A 24,607-nucleotide genomic window follows, 5' to 3' on the forward strand; every position below is an offset into this window, starting at 1 on the left:
ATAAATATTTGATTAAATAGTATCATATGAGAAAATTGTGTCCAATTAGCAATAGTAAATCGAAAATTGGAACTCAGACACACACAGTTCTAATGGTGAATGCTTCAAATGCACTTTTCAATGTGAGCTTGTACTATTTTTGACATTTTACTATTCAAAGTAACCCATCAAGGTGATGAGCATTGATGTCTTGGTCACAGCCAAAAGGGTTTTAAAAGATCATAAAAATTAATTATTTAATTTCAAGTTGGTGTGGCTGCTTCTCCATTGCTTTCCTATTGACTTCTTGGTTTTTTTGTTGTTTTCTCTGCTTCCAGTCTAAAGATTCCATGTCACGGGCTCAAGTCGTTTTTAATGAATATATATATATATATATTGGTAAATACTATGAGATGTTCGGGCCAGTTTGTGCCCACCTCAATTAATCTCCACTCACGAAACTGAGCCTGCCACTGACCACTAGATGTTGCAACTACCAGGACTCGAACTGGAAAGCAAATCCAATAGAACTCCAGAACTTTATCCAAATGACAGACAAACCACTGGCCACTTGCTAAACCAGTAACTCGACATCACCATGTATTTTTGCCTTTTAACCCCACCACGACATCATTTTGGTGCACATGGGTTAATTTAATTGGTTTACTTAAAGCAATATTTCATACATTCACAGCCCAAGTCTCCTTAGGGCCTTATCAATGGACAGAACAAGCTGAAACTGACCCATTTCTTTCATTCATTGGGTTCACTTGGGCTGGGCTGATGTGTGAGGGTACCACAAAGGAAAAACGTACAGAATTTGAGGAGAAGACAGCTCTACATATCTTTGATTTTTCCTGCGGCTTGATATATAACCGATGAGATCCCTTGTTACTCCCGTCAAAACATTATTAATACAGTGTAAGTATTTAGCAAACAAATGATATTTCTTAACTGACGTCTTAGATTTGATTTCCTCTTTTTCAATATCGTATGTAAAAAATAAAATAAAAATTATCCGTCCTAATATTTGAATAAACTAATTAGATGTATATATATTGAAAATTTGCAATGAAGGGCCTTTGCATAATCATTTGAGGACATTAAAAGATTGGAACAATATGATTGAGAATTTGAGCCTACGTTACTCCTACTCCTATACTAGTGAAAAATCGTATCGACTAAATAAAATATTTTATATGCCCAACTTCCATTAATTTACCCTGATCATTTTGCTGGATGCACATACAAAATCCAATATGCTAAATTATTTTTCTTATAACTTAGAAAACAAACAAAATAGATAATCATGACATATTTATTTTACACTACCTAACTCTTTGTATAAGATAAAAACAAGATTTGGATAAGAGCCCAACTTGTCACATCATTTTTGTGCAACCACCACATTTTCAATCCAGAATATATAAATATTATATGGTCCTCCCCATAGCAAACAACAACGTAACACCCAACGAATAGATGGCACAAAGGAGGGAGGAAATAGTGCCAAATATTGGCATATAATTGTCAATCAACTTAGCACGATAGCGACAATGTTTTGTCCATCGGAAAAAAAAATACTTGGGTCCCTTCAAAACGTTCGTTTGTCCCTTTATTACCAAGTCAATGTCTCGCAGTCTATTTAAGCTTCCATTGCATGGCTATACACATTTTGGAGTATAGTAAATATTTTATTGTCGGGAGATAAATAAAGATTTATCCGATTGACTTTTATTATAATATATGATTTAAATTCAATTTGATAAATTAATAATGTAAGCCCTCTAAAATGATAAATTCTTGTAAGCAGGTATAAATCTTTAGACAACTGATGGAAAGGTAGGTATGTACTAAAATTATGGCACTCACGAAGAACTTCTACTCCATCAGATATTTTGGAATTGGTTCAAGTCCTTGTCCTGGGTTTTGGAGATGAAATTACATGTAACCAAACAGAGCCCAATAACACACTCTCCAAGGGATTTTGTGATGGAAGCTTTTGTTTTTGATTTGATGGTAATGTATATAATATATATAAGAGTAAGACCCACCAGCCCAAACAGTTTTGATGAGCACGCCACTACAGGATCCCTCCCACTCAATAAGTAAAGTTGCCATGCCACTGCAAAAATCAACGAAGCCCTTGGAACCACCGTCCACTTTGTCTGCCTTTTTCATTCTTTTAAATCATTCAGTCCCCTTTTTCTTTTGTTTTATTTAATCCTTCTATTAAACCCAATCTCAAAGGAGTGGTCTTTTTTATTTATTAACATAATTATATAATCAAGATGTCATAAGAATTTAAATTAGAAAAAAAAAAACTTCATTGTAACAAAATAATACTGTTTTATTATTCTGATCAATAATACGACACGTGAAAAAAGTTATGTTAAGTGAACAAAAAGTGATATTCTCGTTACATGAGAGTTTATCTTCTAAACCTGAGACCTCTAATCTACATGCCAATGCACTTTCCTTACTTTCAATGAGGTATATTAATCACAAACAGAACTATGATTTTGATTGCTACATAAAACAATTATTTACACGGATGTGCTTCTCTAAACCATCACTTTCAAACTTAATGGATTATATAGACATTAGTTCTTGTATCTTTGTATGATTAAGATTAGGTTAAGTAGGAACAAGTGTGGCCGTTGAATAAGAAACGTGAATTAAGAGGTAAGTTTATTCAAATATGCAATCTAAAATAAATTGACAACGTGCGTAAATCTTTGTATGGTTTATACTCTAGTACATTTTGTGAGAGAATGCAAATAAATAACACTACAAATGATCATCATCACAAGAGATTATCACAAGAGATCATGACGAGATTAATTTGATGTGGAAGTTGTAACATAAGCAAATGGTGCCTCCTTGACCATATCCTCTCTTTGAAAACCTTCACATCAAAGACATTATTTTCACAGATAAAATCCACGAAAGAATAGTCAAAGCACAAGTGGTGGCACATAGTGGATAAATTAAAAGATTTCCAATGGATAAGGACGGGCTTATCAGCTCCACAAGCCACGTCATGAATCCAATCGCTGTGTACATGAAAACCAGATATAATTGTTTATAGAGGGTGGTGGGTTTAAATTACAATGATTCTTTTCCACAGGTTTAATCATTTTCTTAATCCATATAGCTCTAAATGAATAATTTTTTTTACAGGACACTTTATTAAATAAATTATAATTTTCTATTGCTTCATTCTTTATAATAAGCTTGGAAAGCAAGCTTGATCAAAGCGAAAGCGTCAATGAATTCTATCTGCTTGGAAACCCACAGAGTCAGATAATTCAATAAGACAAATGATAGTCTAAATTAATTTAATGTTCAGTAATTTAAATTAATCTAATGTTTGAGGAATTTAATTAATTTAATATTTAATAAAACAAACGATATTCTAAATTAATCTAATGTTCAAGAAGAGAATCTCAAATTTAAATGCAAGGCAAAATAAATAAGACTAAAAATAATTACTAAATTTCATAATTCTTGAGAATCCAAAGCTTCAGTCTGAAACTTGAAGACAAAACACAACTTTTTCATCATAATGTTGAACTATCCAGATTAAATTGTAAGACATTAATTACGGAAAAAAAAACACAATTCAATTGCAGAAATAGGGAAAAACAAAATTGATTAACTGAGCCATGAAAATGAACTTACAATATGATTATCCGAGAAAATTTGACAAAAGATGCAAAAAGAAAATTAAAATTCATAGACATTGAAAGTAAAGAACAGCTACCCAAATCCCCAGCAGCCTCAACAAATTCTTCTTTTTTATCTGTACAAATTTGCAGAACGGAACTTTGCAAAATCTCCTTCCTTCCTTCACAGTTCATCACATCAACTATTTACAACAGTTTCAAAATTAACCTCTATTCACAAAAGGTCAGAAGAATCAGAAGGCCACTGATATTTAACGCATCAGCCAAAAAATTGAATCAAAACGGAACACGATCGACAAACGAGTTCACACTGCACTCGGGTTTCATTCACTCACTAGCTCCGAAACCCAGCCCACATCAGGAGCTGACATGCCCGAGTCTACTCGGCCGACTCTGCCCATCGAGTTTTCCTTACTCAGCCTCGCATACATTCTCGCTCGGAGATCCCTCCCGGACTCCACCCTCTCCATTGCCGGCTCTTCCTCGCAAGGGTGGTCCCAAATATCAACCGCCCCGGGTCCAGCCCGCCCCGAGGTCCGAGTCGGAGTCGAAGGAAGGCTACAAAACGCGGGTCGGAGCGCAGACCCGCGTGGAGAAGAACCAAACCCAGATCCCATTTGTGGGCCCCATGCAGGCGGAGCACTCATTTTCATCTTAGCAAGCTTAAAGTTCCGCATCGAAGCGACGAGTTCACTCACCGAGTTACAGCCGAGTTGAGGGCTGTTAGGCGACATTGGTGGCGAGTCAGACGGCGGAGATATCGGCGGCGATATCAGGATCGAGGTGGGTGACGAACCGTACGAATACGAGTCGAAAGCGCCCGACCCGTGAGTTCTCGGGCTCTGCCCGGGCAGGACCCGAAGCTGTTCGGGCGTGTGAGCAAAGAAGCAGACCCGGCGGTGGCAGCCCAGCCCATCCTTGCATGGCTGCGTCCGGTAACGGGCCGGGTGGAGCCAACACTCGAAAACGCCGTGCGCGAACTCGCACGAGTCGCCTTTGGCGCAGTGGCCCTTGCGGAATTCGGGGCAGGCGGCGCCCGAGTAGTGGTACTTTCTCGGGTCGCGGCGCCGGGCCTTCTCGCCTGGGTGGGCGTACGGACACTCGGTCCAGTCATGTGATCTGCCACGCGCGCACCGCCGGACCTTGAACTCGAACATGCGGAACTGGTCGCAGGAGATCGGGTTCATGGGCATGTCCGGGTCGTCGCCGAGCGAGTCAGACTCGTTTGACGGAAGGTAACGGTGGAGTGCGGCGAGCGAGTCAAGAAACATCGGAGACAGTGGAGAGTAGTCTCCGTTACCGGCATTGCTGTTTACGTTAACGGAGGGATTTGGGGCGGAGAACGGTGACGTTGGGGTGAGATCGTCGAATGGGTCCCACGGAGGGACTTGGAGGGTCGGGTGCAGTCGGGTCGGTTCTCCTAACATCATTTTCGGGTGGGGCTTGGACTCGGGAGTTTCTGCAAATGCGAGAGAAGATGGTCGCCGAGTGTCTCATATATATAAACGGTTTTGAAGTAGGATGAAGAAGGAGAGAGAGAGAGAGAGAGAGGGTAAATGCCAACTTGCCAAGTAGGCCACATAATCACAGAGTGGGGTTGGGTTTTAAGTTAACCGTGGTGGAGTTAAATACGTAACTGCGGTCAATTAACTCTAGTAAAATATCTACCGCCTCCAGAATAGCCCCTCTATTTCCATGGAAAGCCAACGTTCAAATTTTAATATATTTTACATTTTTTAAAACAATAAATCCTATTTTTAATGCTGCACTTGCACCTTTTTTAAATATTTATTATAATTATAATGTTACATCTAAATTGCTTCGCACCCTTCAAAAATTTAAAAAGCAAAAAAAAAAAAGGAAAAAAAAAAAAGGTATTGCTTGGAAGAAAGCCAACCAACACTTAGTTGATCTCAAACAAAGATTTATAGGATCGAATCCAATAAATCGGTGCATGAACTTGTATAGATCTGGTTTGATGTTTAAAATGTTTTATTTCCCCCAATCAAATTTGCTTTATAACGTTTTTCACCTAAAAATGCATGCAGAAATGGAGGATAAGGTTCATGATCAAACAAAAAAGGAAGATAAGATCAAGCAATGAAAGTCATGCAACATTTCAACCACTTCGATTATGATTGATTATAGACTTATAGCTCGTTGATATACCTTAATCTTCAAGACAAAAATAGTACTTGCGTATTTTCCATGGAAGAGCTATTTTCACACAAAATTGTGCAAAGTTTAGATTTCTAAAATAATATTGCCCAAGATTTTTATGTTCAGTATTTATTAAAATGGTAATTGGATAAATGTTTGTCCGAAGTAAGACATGTTTATAGAGGGTTTATAACTTAAGTAGTTTGTGCTAAAGAAAGTGAAACTTTTAATTATAGTGGTGCTTGAATTTATAACCGAGTTTTATTTTGATTCTTGAACTTGTTTGTGTGTTATTTATGTCTTTCACTTTTCATACGTGTTCTAATTTAGTCATTTCCTCAAATTATATCAATTCTATCTCAAGGGGTAAAACGTCAATTTTGATACTATTTTATCCTCTAAAACCAACAAAAAAATGTAATGGAATAATTAAATTGGAACTTTAATGAGCGTTGAAAGAATAAAAGGTCGTAATACATGGAGATTGTGCATTCATTCCAACGAGCTACTTGGATTTATGAACTCACGGACCACGGGCCCTGGTTTGGTACAAAGTAGTACCACCGGATTAAAATTGCACGTAGATTTGGGTCCAGGTTAACCTAACCGGGTCAAGGTGGTGATAAGAAGCTTGAGACTGAGAGGTTGTAGGCCCAACCCCTTCAATAAAGAAAAGTTGACAGGTCGGCAAAATGCAATCGCTGTGGGATCCTCCGTCAATGGATGGTTCATAAATACTCTGGGATGGAGGGAGGGTTACGTGTAATTTGCAAACAACAAATTCTGTACGGAAAACACGTGTGAGCTCGTTGAGCGATGCTGTACATACACGTGGTTGGTGGTTTCTCGAGGTGGCGGTGACTTAACTTCGTCCTTGGCTGATAGTCGCAGGGCTCTAGCTGAACGGATGGTGTACGTGTGGCACCTGATTAGCTCCTCCGCGTTTGCCCTCCTCGAGATCCTCATGATCTTGTCGACTCAGTCCACTGGAGATTTTATTTTTTTATATTTATCTTGTTTTTCCAATATGTAAATGTCATCATGGATATTAGAACAAAACAGAATCTTAAACAAATGGTTAAAAAATGGCAAGGGAAGATAGTCACAAATTAACAATGTCACTTTTGTTTGATTTATGTTTAATCTTTACTCTTTTGTTATCGAGAGTTATGTTACGGTTAGCCGCTCATGTACATTATAAAATCTATAAATTAATCATGATTTGTTTTGAATAAAGATATAAGCTTAATTAAGTTGACTAGAACAGTTATACTCATCTTTATGCATCCGAGTTCAAATTCTTCATTCCATAGTTTCAATGAATTTAAAATAAAATAAAACCATGCTCTTAGCTTTGGTTATGATGTTACCTAATTTAACTAGTTGGATGACGGTGAATAAGTGGATAATCATTTAATCCCATGCATTTGGATGGTCTACTTGTAAATTAGAATAAAGATGCTAGGCTTAGCAAAAAGAGAATGAAGATATTAATAATTGTGATTTGGTGGGGGTTTATGCAAGACAAATCTCATCGGCCCGTGGTTTAGGGCCTCGTGCTTAGTAAATGTCGCCAGGATATGCTGCACATCACAATATTAAATCACTAAATAAACCCAAATTGAGCACCAGTTTCTATCTTAATCGCAGTCATAAAACCCTTTTAAAAGCACTCGGAAGAGTTAAAGTCTTCAACCATTAAATAATTATAAAACTAATGAAAGGAATTATTCTCAAAAGGGTAATGATTCGTTGGGTCGTTTTGCATCAAAATCGGCTGAGGCCCAAAATGAAAAACGGGCTTTTGAAATTGGGCTAATTTAATTTTAAAAATCAAATTATTTTAATTCATAAATCGTGGGAATTATAATCCACATCAAGCTAGGGTTTTAGAGAAAAAGTTCGCCAAATCGGTTCTGACAAAGCTCGAAAAATCGGCCTAGGCAGGTCTAGGCGGATCCGGTCATTTTTTTCCTTGAGGCCGAGATACCGAGCTCTCTCTCTTCCCCGACTTTGAGGGGCGGCGCTGATTCGATCACCTCGCTGGCCTCCTCGTTCTGAATGTCTGACACGTCTGTGGCTTTCTCAGCCTCCATGGTGCAATCAGAACTCCAAGCGACGGTAGCATGGAAGTTGTGATTTTTGTACGGGTGAGATTAAATTAATATATTTATTAGATGTAGTATAGCCGCACGGCTATACTCGTTAAAAATGGGTATAATATAGCCGACCGGCTATACTTTTGAAATAATATCGTATAGCCGCACGGCTATACCCGTGAAATAATATATTTGGTGAGTATAGTAAACCCGGTCGGCTATACGCTTTAAATAATATATTTAATGGGTATCATATAGCCGAACGGCTATACTCGTCAAATAATATATTTAATGGGTATAGTAACGCCGTGCGGCTATACTCGTTAAATAATATATTTAATGGTTATAATATAGAAGTATAGCCGAGCGGCTATACTATTTATTAAAATGAAAAAAAAAAAAAGGAAAAAAAAGGACCCGCCTAGCACCCACAATTTTTTATTTTTTATTTTTTATTTTCCTGGGCGGGGGGCGGGTCTGGCATCTCTACAAATACATCAAGCTAGAATTTTAGCACTCACTCTTTCTCACCATTTATCAACAACGTAAAGGCTGGCTCTTCCAACAATTCACTCTTTATTTCTGTGCATTCTTTTTGCTGTGACTTAGAGTGCGTTCATTTGAAATTTGTCAAATTGTCGATAGCTCTGAAGAAGTTGTCAAGTTTTGTGATAAATATTGGGCTCTTTCTATTGAATAAGTCCAAGTTTCACCTGAATTGCGTCTCTTTGAAAATTCAAACCCTACAAGCTGAGAAATTGCAATTGAAAATCAGTTCCATTTTCTGTTTTGGTTTATGTTATGTTTGGTTTCTAGGAAGCTGATGATGAACAAATATTCTCTTACCTAAATATTCAGTTTCATGTTTCTTTTGTTGTATTGATTGATTAGTTACAAACTGAGTTGGTCTGCTTTATGGGGCTCCATTTGTTGAGTCATCTGATCCTAACAGGAACACTTGGAGAGCAATGAGGGTGATCCTGAGTTACTTGTTTACATTGCGTGAATATCCACTTTTGTTGTTTTATGTGTTATCTTCAGGACATGAGTTAAAGAATGCATAAACATGCAATGGATGTCCATTGGTTGAGTAGTTGTACCCATTTTTCCGTATTTTCATTCAATTTCAATGGTAACATGTTTTGTTAGATCTGTATGAGTTTTGAGTATGGGATTTAACCACTTAATTTGTGTGTCATTTATAATTATCTTTTGTTCTAGTGCTCATCTGCTATATCTGATGTTAGACATTGCTGTACTTATTTTTGAAACATTTGTGTTGCATCTTGAGAAATTTTATTAAAACTTACCATTCTAAGACCAAGTTATCTCTGATCTCGTGACTTTACGCTCTGATTAAATTATAATTTGTTCATTATTTCTGATAAATTTACATCAGATGTCAAGATCAAGAGCATTTTTATTATTGGTGGTGCTGATGGAACAAGTCCTTCCAAGATGAGGGCGTAAGTTCGAACTTTAATATTTTCTACCTAAGGCCTGTATTTCTTATATTGGTGTAGTTCAAACAAAATAAATATCATAAGAGTCTTTGATAGATGTTCAATGTTCACTTCATCGCATTTTTTGTATTTGGAAAAAACTAAAAACAAGGCTGCATTGCTTAAACTAAGTTCATCAACCGAGATGGCATTGACTTTTCAGATGTTCAAGGAATGCAAGCCATTCAGGTATTCCTTCCATATTAGCTTGTACCCAGAGTTAATTGAAAAATTCAACTTTACAGCCTTGAAACACGTCTTCTTGTTGTTTTAAGGAGTGGGATTTGGTCGACAATTTTCAAGGAGTCTTGGAGTACCAGACAAGGTATTTATCCACTGCCTTTTGTACTGCTTCAAAAACCATGTTGTTTAATTTTCTAGAACATGAAAACTATAAAAATTGAGCACAATGAAGGAAACCTTATTTCTTTTTAGTTTTATTTTACCATCTAATATCCCTCTGATATTGCAATTTCTCCAAGCTGAGAAATTGCAATTGAATTCAGTATCTTCCATTTTCTGTTTTTGGTTATGTTCGGTTGCTAGGAAGCTGATGGGGAGCAGATATTCTCCAACCTCAATTTCCAGTTTCATGTTCCTTCTGTTTTGATTGTTTACAAACTGAGTCAGTCTGATTGATTGTTTGCATCTGTCCTTGGATGGAAAGTTTCCATTCCCTTCTTCTTTTTTTGTCAATTCTCTCAGTAATGTAATTTGACTGAAATGCAGCTTTTGGATCCGCATTTGTGTTGCATCTTGAGAAATTTTATTAAAACCTACCATTCGAAGACCAACTTATCAGATGAAGTTATCTCTGATGTCGTTACTTTACATTCTGATTGAGTTATATTTTGTTCATTTATTTCTGATAGATTTACATCAGATCTCAAGATCAAGAGCATTTCAATTATTGGTGGTGCTAAAGATACCTGCGAATTCGTGACATTTACCAGTCCTAAAATTTGGTTCTGGTTTTGGTTTAGGATAGCTGAGTTTAGTTTTTGGCTTTTCTTATGTACACCAGAACCCGATTAAATGAATTTTGATCTTTCTTCAACCTGTGTAATCTTATAACTCTCTGTACTCTGATGACGAATTCTTTAATTTTAGATCATGACTGTACCAAGTATTTAAGTCCAAAATTTGAAAGAGAAGTCTTGAGGTTTCTTCACCCCTTTGTCTACACCAGCAGACCTTGGTCTGTGGTGATCATAGATTAAAGTCGCCCGGTTTTTCTGCATCAAGGATTTAAAAACTACACTTTGACATGACAGCTTTTCTGATAATGATAAATGGTGCATGATTGAAGAAAGAAGGAAAAAAGAAAAGTAACACGATTGAAACTCAAAATCTTTTTATTTCGTCCATTTAGTTTGCAAGTACACAAGGCATCCCATTGTTCTTTGCGATTTCAATAAAAAAAAATGTTTTCAAGCAAGAGGCCGGAGCACAGAAAGCCTTGTTCAAATCTTCAATGGTCGAATACTTAACCTGCGATGCGAGGCTGCAACCACAAACAAACACACACATCTTCATAAGGCTTTATAGCTCCGTAATGAACTTCAATCCGAACATTTCACTGAAACTACAATTTGAACGTTATGAGGGAAGTGCGACATGTTGAATCTGAATGAATGTAGCCAAAAATTGTAGTACGAAACCAGAGAGCATTTCAAGCTATCTTCTTCCATTGGCAACATAATTGGTTCTTCTCCAAGCGGCAGTCAAGGCAAGGCACCACGGAATATAATTGGTTCTTGCTGTTCACTCGTACATTTAGAGCCCAAAACACTCTTTCATTCCTCTCACTTCACAGTCTTAGTTGTTTTTCATTTACAGGCTTATTTAATCTGCTTCTGGTGATTCAACATTTGTTCTGGTTCCAGTCATAGAATCTAACAATTAATTTACAGGCCTTTTCATATCCATAAAGGAATTTTTGTAGACACATCACCCGAACTTAATACTTAAACCCCACAAATTGTTATGCTCCAACCGACTCAAAAAATTGTTATAAAAATGAAAACCAATTTGCTTGATGTATTCAAAGTCAAAGATAGAACAAAAAAACTCGTGACTTTTGAGTAGAATACCAAACTGGCCTTAAAGTCTTCGACGAATAAAAATGGAGGAGGATTAATTATAAAACTAATTAAAGGATTATTCTTAAACGGGTAATGGTTCGTTGGGTCGTTTTGCATCAAAATTGGCTTAAGACCGAAATACAAGACGGGCTTTTGAAATTGGTTTATGGGTTCTCAGTTTGCCAAGAAATTTACTTTCCAGTTCTTGGGTCAAGACTCTTGAACTGTTAGATACGTTTTGAGAGAGGCATATATACCCAGTCCCATATATATATAGAAAATGATAGTCCGAACTATAGGAGAGAGGGGGTTTCTCACAACCAAGATGTTAAGGGATTCGAACCTAAGATCTCTTAGAACATCGGCAATGGTTGTTCAATAGTTCAAGAAATTGATCTTTTTTGGCATCTATTGAATTGAACTGCAGTTTTACTTGCAATAGTACAGTTCAATAGCTTCAGATCAATAGTTATATCTATTTACACATTTTTTTACATACTCAAATAAAATAAAATGGACAAATTCAATAACATTAAAAATTGTAACATTGCAATATTCTCAATGAGATCTTTAAAAAGAGACCAATTTTGAATATATTTGAAGAAAAAAAATTAATTAATGTATTTTTTCTATTACATTGAATTATTGAACAACCATTACGGATGCTCTTAAAAACATAATACATTAATTGCTGTATTTTTTTTTCAATTTTTATTAACATGTGGGTCCCATAGTTAGCTTATTACAATTGCAATAAAGGGTTCATCACATAGCACCCTCTATTGCAATTGCATCTATTACAATGAACTAAATCACATCATTACAAGTGAGATTTTATTGTTTTAATTCAATTTCATGCAATAAAATTGCATTGATCCTAACATTGCAGAACTCTTTAATACATTTTTCCACTGGGCTAGACCATTGGCATATTAACATTATCTTTAATTCTTCATTTATTTGTCTTAAAGAAAATTATTACCCTTACTATATTTTGCAAAAACTAAAACCCATTAATTTTTGGTCTGCCTAAAATGATTATTTCATATTGATGGAACATTTGTGCCCAATCTTATATCTTTCTGGGCTTGCAGCCTTGCACACAAATTTGAAATTTGCAAATGAAAATTCAAAGTTGGGTTCCAGTCTTATAAATATAACCATTGACTCAATGAGCACGGATAGTTATGAAGGCCCAGTCTCACCTAATTTTGCAAAGGATCCAACAGCCGAAAGATTAATATCATTCATGTATCGTGCAGTCAAAGGCTAGAAAGGCAAATGAATATTCAAAATCATAAATTAAACCCCTCTCGGGAGCTTCCATTCCAATACAAGCATACCACCAATCTGCAAGACAAAGCAAAGCACAATCCTTGGAACAACAAAGAAAGGACCAAGATTTTTTGTCTTGTTTTCTAATTTATTTGTTCAGATTGGTAGAGTCGTTCGTTGCTTTTAAGGTTTGTTGATCCAAATGTTTTGTTTGTTTGGGTTAAATTAAACCCAGGTAGACAAATAAAAAAATGGTCCCGCGCTTTTCGTAGTCTTCACTTTACTCGAAAATTTGCAGTTGGGATTGTGTTTATATATGAGGAGGCTCAGAGCTTGGTGCTTCAGAAGCCTAGTCTCCAAAAGCAATCAGCAGAATCATCCAAAGGTAGTGTTTTTAGTTCTCTAATTATCTTTTATGAGTAAAATGCAGCTACTGATTTTGTATTTCTTTAATTATTTTTGGTTTTTTGGTTTTGGGTTAGAGATCCAAAGAAGAAGCCATGGAGAACCAAAAACAGACCGACAATGGCGCCGACCACAAGGAGGTATGGCCTTTTTTTCTTCTGTTCTGTTCTGTTCTGTTTTGTTCCTCAAGTTTTGCGGACGCTTTTCTTGACATTGGGTTATTCGTTAGGTTGCTTTTGGAGAATATTTAATTCAGGAGAATTGCAATTGTCTTTTACTTTATAAACATGTATTTTACTTTATTCTTTTTTATTTTATAGAACTCACTGAACTTTGAAATCGAAGCAAATTGACTTTTGAACACGAAATATATATATATTCAAAATAATGAACACAAAAAATAGAATTATTTATTTATTTATAAATAAATCTAAGCAGACAATCTGACGTTACATGGTATTTGATTTTGAGTCCTTAAAAGAGGAAAATGATGATAAAGGGTTTTAAGAAGTAGCTACCTGAACTTAAATGCTCCAAATGCTCCAACATTTTTATGACTTCTGCTTTCTCCGGCTAGAAATTGGTCAATTCAAGTAGCAGCCATGCTACAAATATCGTACTGAACCATGATTTCTCTGGAGGGCTGCATTCTTGGCACCCCAACTGCTGCGACGGCTTTGTAGTTTCAGCTGATTCTGGTCACCCAGAAGCAAAGTCAGCAGGCAATAATTATGCTGTTGTTAACAATCGAAAAGAATGTTGGCAAGGCTTGGAGCAAGATATCACAGGGAGAATTTCCCCAGGTTCCACTTATGTGGTTTCGGCTTGTGTTGGAGTCTCTGGACCTCTTCAGGGATCTGCTGATGTCCTGGCAACTTTGAAACTTGAATACCAAGGTTCAGCAACTAACTTCTTGTTGATTGGAAGGTAACCGATGTTTTTATCGTATTACTGCATTTGTTTCTTTATAGATAAGGAACTTGTTTTAACAGTAGGAACCATCTGCAGAATTTCTGTATCGAATGGGAGGTGGGAAACGTTGGATGGAAAGTTTTCACTGTCAACAATGCCTGATCGGGTTGTATTCTATTTGGAAGGGCCTTCTCCTGGAGTTGACATTCTTATAAAGTCTGTTGTGATCTCATCTTCTAGTCCAAAGGAATGCCAGGTACTTATAGTCCCTTTTCTTGCTCCCTCTGAAGTATAGCATAAGAAAGAGGTAGCAATTAAGTGTTGTTTATGGAAGAAGTTTGCAGCGACTGTTATCAAGTTTTTTAAAAGTAGGAAAAGGTCTTTTTCTTCTTTGCTATCATCTATTGCTGATTGATTTTGGAATGTGTATCTTCCTTTTGTGTTTTGAAAGAATGGAAGCTCAGGAAATGTCAATCTTGGGGATGAGAATATAATCCTAAATCCAAAATTCGATGATGGATTGAATAACTGGTCTGGAAGAGGCTGCAAAATTGTTCTGCATGACTCGATGGGAGACGGGAAAATCGTCCCTCAAACTGGAAAGGTATTTGCATCTGCAACAGAACGCACGCAGAGCTGGAATGGCATCCAGCAGGACGTCACTGGAAGACTGCAAAGGAAGCTAGCATATGAGGCCACTGCTGTTGTTCGGATATTTGGTAACAATGTCACTAGTTCTGATGTACGGGCTACCTTATGGGTCCAGTCACCAAATCAACGTGAACAGTATATCGGCATTGCTAAGTTATTATCTTTCTCCATGTCTCTTTCTAATGAAATTGTCATATAATTTGTTTCTTCAATTAAAAATCTTGATTATTATGTTCATTTGCACCTTATCAGATTAGCCTTAATCTTAATCGAAGTTGGTTTGCTATAAAGTGTGCAGGCAACAGACAAGGATTGGGCACAGTTGCAGGGGAAGTTCCTTTTAAATGGCTCCCCATCAAAAGTAGTCGTTTATCTAGAAGGTCCACCAGCAGGAACGGATATTCTTCTCAACAGTTTAGTTGTCAAGCATGCTGAGCGAGTCCCTCCCTCCCCTCCACCAGTTATTGAGGTTTGTTGATTAAGTGATTCTTTTTCTATATTATTTCAGAGCATGTTTTCTTGGAGCTGAATACATAGATATAAGCACTCAAGTTTTGGCTTTTGTTTTCATAGAATCCAGCCTTTGGAGTAAATATAATTGAGAACAGCAATCTAAGTAAGGGCACCAATGGCTGGTTTCCGCTTGGTAACTGCACTTTGAGTGTCGGAACTGGTTCACCTCATATACTTCCTCCAATGGCAAGAGATGGCCTTGGACCTCATGAACCTTTAAGCGGTCGCTACATCCTTGTAACGAAGCGCACACAGACTTGGATGGGTCCTGCCCAGATGATTGGTGACAAACTGAAACTCTTTTTGACATATCAAGTATCTGCTTGGGTTCGGACCGGTGCCGGAGCAACTGGTCCACAAAATGTGAACATTGCACTTGGTGTGGACAACCAGTGGGTGAATGGAGGGCAAGTTGAGGCGAGTGACAACAGATGGCACGAAATCGGTGGTTCGTTTAGAATTGAGAAGCAACCATCCAAAGTAATGGTTTATGTCCAAGGCCCTGCTCCAGGTGTAGATTTAATGGTTGCTGGGGTTCAGATATTCCCTGTTGACAGACAAGCAAGATTTAAATACTTGAAGAGGCAGACTGATAAGGTAAAGGTTTTGTTCTTTCATTTGTTTTGCAAGCATCATTATAAGTATTTCCAGCATAACATTATTACAAGCATCATCAAACTTGTCTCACTGAGCATTGCTTCATAAGATAAGAGCCTAAGTATATAGTGATCTGAATTCGCATTCCCCTAATTTGTTCCGAATTTGAGTATTTCTCCTTTGTTGGAATGCAGATCCGAAAGCGTGATGTTGTCCTAAAATTTTCAGGATTGGACTCAAGCAGCCTGCTTGGCTGCTTTGTGAAAGTTAAACAAACGCAAAACAGTTTTCCATTTGGGACATGCATAAGCAGAACAAACATTGACAATGAAGACTTTGTTGATTTTTTCGTTAAAAACTTCAACTGGGCTGTATTTGGAAATGAGTTGAAGTGGTATTGGACTGAACCCCAAAAAGGAAATTTCAATTACAAGGATGCTGATGAGTTGGTGGACTTATGCAAGAGTCACAACATAGCCATCCGAGGTCATTGTATCTTCTGGGAAGTGGTGGACACAGTCCAGCAATGGATCCGTTCATTGAGCCAAAATGACTTGGCAACGGCTGTCCAAAGTCGGCTCACAGATCTTCTTACCCGCTACAAAGGGAAGTTCATGCACTATGATGTCAACAACGAGATGCTGCATGGCTCATTCTATCAAGACAAGCTGGGTAAAGATATCAGAGCAAAGATGTTCAAGAGTGCAAACCAACTGGATCCATCTGCAACTCTGTTTGTGAATGATTATCACGTTGAGGATGGATGCGATACTCGATCATCACCAGAGAGGTACATTGAACATATTCTTGATTTGCAACAGCAAGGTGCACCTGTGGGTGGCATTGGAATTCAAGGACATATAGATAGTCCAGTGGGGCCGATTGTTTGTTCTGCTCTTGATAAATTGGGCATTCTTGGCCTGCCAATCTGGTTCACAGAGCTTGATGTGTCATCAGTCAATGAACATGTTCGAGCGGATGATTTGGAAGTGATGCTGAGGGAAGGTTTTGCCAATCCTGCAGTAGAAGGTATAATGATGTGGGGTTTCTGGGAGTTGTTTATGAGTCGACAAAACTCGCATTTAGTGAATGCAGAAGGTGATGTGAACGAAGCTGGAAAACGCTACTTAGAGCTCAAGAAAGAGTGGCTTTCTCAGGCTCATGGCCACATTGATGAGCAGGGAGAGTTCATATTTAGAGGCTTCCAAGGAACATACAGTATAGAAATTGCCACTGCCCCAAAGAAACTTGCGAAGACATTTGTTGTCGGCCAGGGTGAGTCGCCGGTAGAGGTGCCCATTGCCCTATAAATTTGCTGCTTCACTCAGTGAAGGGATCATTACTTTCATACCTTATATTTCAAATTTGTGTTGCATTGTTGTCACAGTTGTGCACAGAAAAAAGGTTCCACATGTATAAAACACAGAATAAGAAATAAGAAATAAGATGAAGTTTGTTGGTTGTGATCAGTCCGACGCAGAATATAAAACAAGCCCATTAGGCCTATTGAGCTAATGGGCCAATCTTTCTTTTAAGAATCGGGCCGTTATCGGTATCGTCTCTTTAACTCACTCACACACAAAAATGTTACGAATAGATGTACATAAATCGTATGGAGTTACATCAAACTTTACCAAATATGTAGAAGAAAAAGAATTGTGGGAGGAGCATGTACAAATCGTCCTCCTAACAATCATTTGGGTCCCAAATTATATAAATCATGGAAATTGGGCCCAAACCCAAAATGCCTTTATCAAAGGGAATGGGCCCACCCAACACCATCACATCAATCTGATAGACTCCCACCATCTACTACTACTACTAGCTATATATCACTATCACTATGACAACTAGTTCTCTACTTCTCTACTTCTCTACTTCTCTCTCTCTCTTCCTTACCATGATTATGATGATAAATGGGACCCAAACACAGTCCCATCCCTGTCTCTAAATACCTGGTTCCAATGGACCCCACACCCCACATGGGTGCATAGTCAGGCTTGCCCGTGGCTCATATTACCCGACCCTCTCCTATATCTCTCTTATTAATGCCCATTTTACCATCCATATATATATATATTTGTTACTGACCTCAACTATTTCAATTATTATTCACAAGAATTTTCGCCGCTTCTTTAATGTTTCAAGATTGAATTTATTAAATTTGACAATAGTTCAATATATTGTATTTTCTAAATTTAGCTTGAACTCAACTTCAATTCAATCCAAACCGAACGTTAACCGGTTATGGATGTCAGCATCACGAGAAAGAAAAAAAAAAGTCTATTTTCTTCTTAAAAATGGTAAAATAAATTGTATGAAGAGAAAGAAAAAAAAGTTTGAAGGGAATGAATGAATGGTGGAGTGAGACACTGAGGGAAGAGAGAGAGAGAGAGAGAGAGAGAGAAGTGGGGACTGGTAGGAGGAGCAGAGTGAGTGAGAGAGTGAGAGAGTGAGAGAGAGTTATGATGTCTAGTGCATTGGGAAACAGCTCCCGCGCTGTTTTCGCGCGCCTTCCCCCAAAACGACATCGTTCGTGGGACCCACCCACCCGCTCCTGAAATAAGCTCCTGTCTGTCATTAACCAACACCTCCGCTGCCACTCACACACAGTCTCTCTTCTCACATTTGAATAATCTTTTTCTTTTTCTTCTTTTTCTTTTTTAATACCTTAAAAAATAATAAACTCCAGAATTTCTTCACTGTGTGCTAATCAAAATGACGGATGGGTCATCCACTGGTAGTTCTCTGAAACCCTAACCCTATAGATTAATATAAATCCTGAAATGAAAACATCAACTTCTGGCACGTGCTACATTTTTAAACATTTTATTCAACTTGTCATAATTCAGATTTTATTTTTAATAAGTAGAATAAATAAATAAAGGTTTTCCTGCTTTTGGTTTCTTTCTTCCTTCTTTTTATTTTAGGGTTCTGAATCTGAATCTGAATCTGAATCTCTACCCAAGGATTCAGAGTCAAGTACTGATAAGTGACAATTAACACAAATAATTCTTTTTAGTCAAACTACGTTGACCCTTTTCCCACGGGACAAACTCGTTTGGTTAAGCGGCTTAATCAGAGAATTTATCAGTAGACATAATAAAGTTGTTCTCGTACACTGCTGTATGTGTTTGCATAATCCTCAAATGGTTGTTTCTGTCTTCTGAAAAATAAATGTTATGGGCTGTTTTTTCGTTTTTGCATTGAAAAGTTTAACCTAGCGCTTCATGTGAATTGATTATATTGCGTGATCGTATTACAATATTACATTGGCATGTTGATACCATTATATTAAACAAATTTTTTACTCGGCCACGTGGAAGACATGCAAGAAGATTTACTGATAATCAGAGACATATGGGTCACCATGAGTGTCTATGACAATAGTAAATTATCATTAATCATAGCTACGCTGCTACGCATATATGAATTTAAGTAATGAATTAAAGTAAAGGCTTTTGACTGAGATTCTCTCCTGGTTGTTGGAGTGGGCATCAGCATACTTACCTACAATTATTATGATCTGGGACATTCAAAGTGCAAAGAGAAAGCAGATTCTGTCCTGTTAGCTTTTGCTAACTCGGGTAATTTTTAATGATAGACATGTGGAAAACCAATTTGAAAGACTATAGATGAAAGTCCATGCACTAAAATTTGTTTAGTGAGGGCTAGCTTTAATTACTTTAGAAAAAAAGCTTGACATTGAGAAAGAAACGTTCTGATTAAGAATCATTAAAAAGTCGCTTAAGTTAATTCGTAATATCATATGCTTTCAATTCAATCATCCAGATGTCATGATTTACATGCAGCTTGTAACCATTAATTAAATCTTCTTTGAAACTAATTATGATACGCTGCTGAAAATTTTAAACTTTTGCTGGAGGGAAGCCTTGTAATAATAATTACTGGATTTAGATTCCTCTAATATTCAAAATTAGTTTTTTTGGGGATTTTTATCTCCAACACAGAGCATAAAGAAATGCCACATGTTTTTTGGTATGCTGACATTCTTCTTGATATTGTTTATTCTTGTAAGAAGAATGAGGAATAAAATACTAATTTTTGTTTTCCACTCTCAAATTATTCTCATGGAATGGACTGTGAAATCATTTGGAATACAAGCGATATTCTACTCTAAATTACGGAAAAGGAGATTCAAACTCGAGTAAATACGACAAATTCAAAGTTAAAACAACATTGCCAATTTTACAAACTCCCTCATCAATAATTCAACCCCTTACAAATTACATGTCCAATGAAAATGAGACTCATAAGAGCCAAAAAGAAAAGAAAAATTGTACAGATTCAATAGGTTATTGATGCATGATATTGCAAAAAGTCCATGGGTAAAGACAGACAAGATACCTTTTCTTTATTCAACAACTTGAGTCTTTATGTTTACGCTAATTAGATTATTTTCTGTTCCCATCAAATCCGACTCTTAAAGAAGAAATTAGACATATAATACCTTATTCTTAATCTTTTAGTCAATACTCAATACTTAGTGCTCATCACTGTACGATTGAAACAGCCAGCTTTGATCTTTACCCTTACAAATTAAAGACAAAACCTTTTATTGTTTCACATTGGTTGCGACCCTCCAACCTCTTCACTTTCATAATTAGACACAAAAGTCGAATACTTACCGAGCTAATAAAGCCAAGACAATTGTTTTAACTTGTGCTTTTGTATGCTAAGCAGCTGGGTGGGGACGAATGATTATCTTAATCTAGGTCTTCAAAACTTGAGTACGTGGACAATATCCTTCCACGTATAGCTTCTTAATCTGGAATCACAGCCGAACATTATCTCCTTGGATGCTTTTCATTAACTTTGATTGGTTGCTTAACCAAGTATTTTAAATACATTATCTCCTACTACGGTACGTAATGTATGTCTTGTCTTGTGATGTATTCAAAAACCTTTGTCTCACTCTCACTCATGAGACCAACAGTTCTACCATAATCAAACATACCAATCTTTCTTTTTTACTGTAACTAATTAATAATGAACTGCCCATCAAATTTCTGGTAGCTCAAGGGTATTTAATTTATAGCGTCGTATTTATTTATGCTAATTTAAATTTAAAAATAATAATAAATATGAGTTAAGTCAATCGGTCAAAAGAATGATAAATTTATAGCATTTTATTTATTTATGCTAAATTTAAATGTCAAAACAGCAGTGCGTCTATCACTCAGAATTGTTTGAAATGTTGCATTCAAAGAAAACAAAACCCACTACGGATAAAAAGGTGAACTATTAACCTGTTGCAGTGAAAGTTTTTCCTCCAAGTTATCTTAGTTAGCTCTGTTAAGAAAATATTACCAGCATATTGAAGGAAGTTTTCCGTTGATGTTATTTATTTATGCGCTCTGTTGTAAGTTGTGAGTGAGTTGACAGGAACAGCTCATTCATATGATGATGAGAAGATGGTGATGTGATTGGGAAAAGGGGAGCACCAATAATAGACAGGTGAACTGTGCATCCAATCTAATCCCCGCCAACTCAAACCCGATGGTGCATGTATATATTCGTGTTAGGATCACAACTTGCCACGACGTTTCTGATTGGACAACATTAAAAATTAAAATAAACCAATACTACGTATGTTACTTATGTCCCCCGATGTTTAAATTATTAAATTTCCTCCCAAGTTTGGTCATCTCTTTTTATCTTTTTAGAATTTAACTTTTAAACTTAGTCGGTAGTTTTTGTGATATTCAGTGGAACTATTTCTGCTCAAATGGAAGCCAAACTGATGCGCATCATTTTTTCTAAGAAAGAGGCCAAACCCAAACTGGTAGCTGCCCCAAATAAGAAGGGTGCCAGGTGTATTTAGCTTCTATTTTAATTTATTTCTATTTTTGTAATTAACTTATATTTTAATATTTTAATGTCAGTTGGGAACGAATGTATGTACTTAAGTTTGCTTTCACCAACCGGTCTTTATTTCGTAGAAAAATAAACTTGACTTGCAAATATGTGATTTCAAGTTTAAACTCCCACGTATCTATAAGAAACTCCTCATTCTTTTATAGTTTAAACTATCAATTGTATTTAAAAAATAAACATTACATTCCACTTATCCTTACATGAAACCCATTATTAAACCCTTCATGGGGTGTCTCTTTAACAAATTAAATCTACTCTTTTGAACATGAAACCCAGTATTTTACACTTTATAGGGTGTTTGTTTAGCAAATTAAATATACTATTTTTCACTGCATAATGTCTATCTTCTCCTTCTTCTTCTTTTTTGGGGGTCAAAGAAGTATTGTTCTTGGGGAGTGAGTGAGTGATAGAAAGAAAGAAATAGTAGAAGGTGCATGGGGAAGAGGCGAAGAGCAGTGTGAGTGAGTGACAAGTGAAGATGGGGGGCACCTGCTGCCAGTACTAGCTACTAGCTACCACCCTGGTCGTGTCTTCCTCTTGGACACGTCCAATCTTTCTCCCATCTCAACTCTGAAAAAAAGCAGAAAGAAAATGCAGTTAAAAACTTAAAAGCATACAAGCTTACTGGCTAAGGACATGTTTGGCAATTGGTGCATGGCCATGGCCCCGCCCAACGGCTTTAGGTGTACATGTAGCGCGAGTCTCCCGGGGGGATTCTTTACACGCTTTATATATATAAAAGGCCCTCTGATCATCAGATCAGTTTTCAGTGGGGTCTTTCTCTCTCTTCTCCTCTCTCGCTCTCTTTAAATTCTCTGGGTGCGTGCGTCGTGCGGGTGAGCGAAGGTGGTCGTCGCCGCCAGCTATACCTCGTGTTGCAGTGCTGCACAACCAGCAAAACGACGTCACACTACACACCCCACCCCTCCCATTCCCTTCTCTACATAATATTTTAATATTATTGTGTCACTGTTAAGGTTAATTTGTCTTGCTCTGTTTTGCTGTTTTGCTCTTTTTCACCTATGTATGCGTCATTTGACTGACTCATTTGTACACACAGCCCTCCTCTGGGTCCCATTCCACTGTTTACCGTTGAAATTTCGTACTCCTACGGCCCTACCTTTTATATATGTGTACATATATTACTAATAATACAGATTGCACTACGGATCATCTTCTCTAGTGACCTAGTCCTCTGCATGTATGAAAGTGAATAATACGATAGTATGATCACGTGCTATATATTGTATATGTGTTATAAGTTGATATGTATTGATATTATTTCTTAAAAGAAAGGAAAATAAACTATATCGTCTATTCATATTGTAACATACGTATATAAAATATATCACGTGACCATACTACTATAGTATTCTATAATTTCTTCTTCTCTAATGACTTAGGCCTTTGTATGCATGTGTGAACAGTGAAAGAGAGGCCCCCCCCCCAGCTATGCACAATTGTACGTTATATTTTGTTCCATTATTATTTCATTTATTATTTTTCAATTCCTTTATTGCACCCCCTTTGTTATAACAAGAAACCCTCACGTGATGAGTGTTACATTATGGGACTCACATGTATATATCAACGCTTCACGCTTATATATGCATATTAACTTTACATTCTTGGAAAATAAGTTAATTCTCTTTTTTTCTATACAAATGCACAAAGATAAAGAGGAAGAAAACCAATTTACGTTGTATTTTTATAACAAATCGATTTTCTCTCCCTTCCTTTTTCCTAACTTTGGCACACCAAAAAAAGAGGGATTTTCAAGGTTAGGGGGTGGCTTGTTTAGTAGTTGAACTCTTAAATGTAAACATCTTTTAAGGGTATACTACGTCGTATCTATTCTTGGAAAGTTAAGGAGAAGTAGAAATTTTTTATATAGTTTATGCTCGATAGTTATGCGACATTAAGTCAATCAATTGTCATTTCATTATAAATTCTTCTAGGTGTTCGATGAGAAGTTAGCTACTGAGATTTGCATTCAGATCCTGTCGCTTTAAGGAAAAAATGAAAGCGGAATATTGCTGACCTGTTAAATGTGTAACTGGTTTAATTTGATTATAAGCTGTAAATAGCTAAGCATGTGTGTTAAGGCATTAAGATGCTCTAAACCGTTGAATAATAAAATCCAAGTCAATGGAAAAGAAGAAAAGATGGAGCGTCTTGTAAGTAAGTAAATAATACACGTCTAGATTATTCTTATCGTCATCAAATCAATAATTATTTGATGTTACAGTGAATAAAGCAGCTCCAAGAGCACAGTAAAAACTTGATTAAACAACACTTTTGTCATGTTTAACTAAAACAATTAGGCAATGAGAACATCATCATTTTAGTGCTATGCTTATCCTTTAATTGCGCCTGTCATTAGCGTGCTTTGGTTAATGAGACAAAACCCCAAGGGAACTGTATCCCCAATTTGTTTGTCCATCAATTTCTCTTTCGGGTGCTTATTGGACCTGAAGAAGAATGATTAATGATTGTTAGTGCAAATTATAATGGGGTTATGGTATGGATAAGTTTTTTTATCCATTGTTTATTTGTTTTCTGGTTTTAATTGAAGAGGGATTATATGAGATTGATGAAGGAAGTTGAGGTTCTACTTTAAAATTAATTGGCTTTATAAGCTCTTTCAAAGTTTGTTAGTTTTTAAATGTGAGACATTTTCACTTTAACAGTCTCGTTCTATTTCTTCATTCAACTGCCAATTCTCGAAATAGAAAAGGCGTGAGGGATTATAGTTTTAGTATAAGGTGCTTATTTTCACCATAAAACTCAAATTAAAGTGATGGTTGTGCACAAGTTCCCGCATCTAATTTAAAATTATACAT

At 36.7% G+C, this 24,607-nt stretch overlaps 2 protein-coding genes across 2 annotated transcripts; one reads left to right on the top strand and one right to left on the bottom strand.

The window, feature by feature from the left end:
- Positions 1-3,615: 3,615 nt before the first annotated feature.
- LOC117614672 (zinc finger CCCH domain-containing protein 23-like) lies at positions 3,616-5,211 on the bottom strand. Its single transcript, XM_034343556.1, has one exon. The coding sequence runs from the start codon at positions 5,096-5,098 to the stop codon at positions 3,992-3,994; it is 1,107 nt and encodes a 368-aa protein (XP_034199447.1). The 5' UTR covers positions 5,099-5,211; the 3' UTR covers positions 3,616-3,991.
- Positions 5,212-12,756: 7,545 nt separating this feature from the next.
- Positions 12,757-17,335, top strand: LOC117615853 (endo-1,4-beta-xylanase 1). The gene is made up of 8 exons (XM_034345016.1): positions 12,757-13,173; positions 13,271-13,333; positions 13,771-14,120; positions 14,202-14,361; positions 14,557-14,909; positions 15,048-15,225; positions 15,330-15,866; positions 16,061-17,335. Exons 1-8 carry the CDS (start codon positions 13,105-13,107, stop codon positions 17,174-17,176), a joined length of 2,826 nt encoding a protein of 941 aa, XP_034200907.1. The 5' UTR covers positions 12,757-13,104; the 3' UTR covers positions 17,177-17,335.
- The last annotated feature ends 7,272 nt before the right edge of the window (positions 17,336-24,607 follow it).

This window comes from Prunus dulcis, chromosome 1 (assembly GCF_902201215.1).
Source record: "Prunus dulcis chromosome 1, ALMONDv2, whole genome shotgun sequence".
Classification (NCBI taxonomy): Eukaryota; Viridiplantae; Streptophyta; class Magnoliopsida; order Rosales; family Rosaceae; genus Prunus; species Prunus dulcis.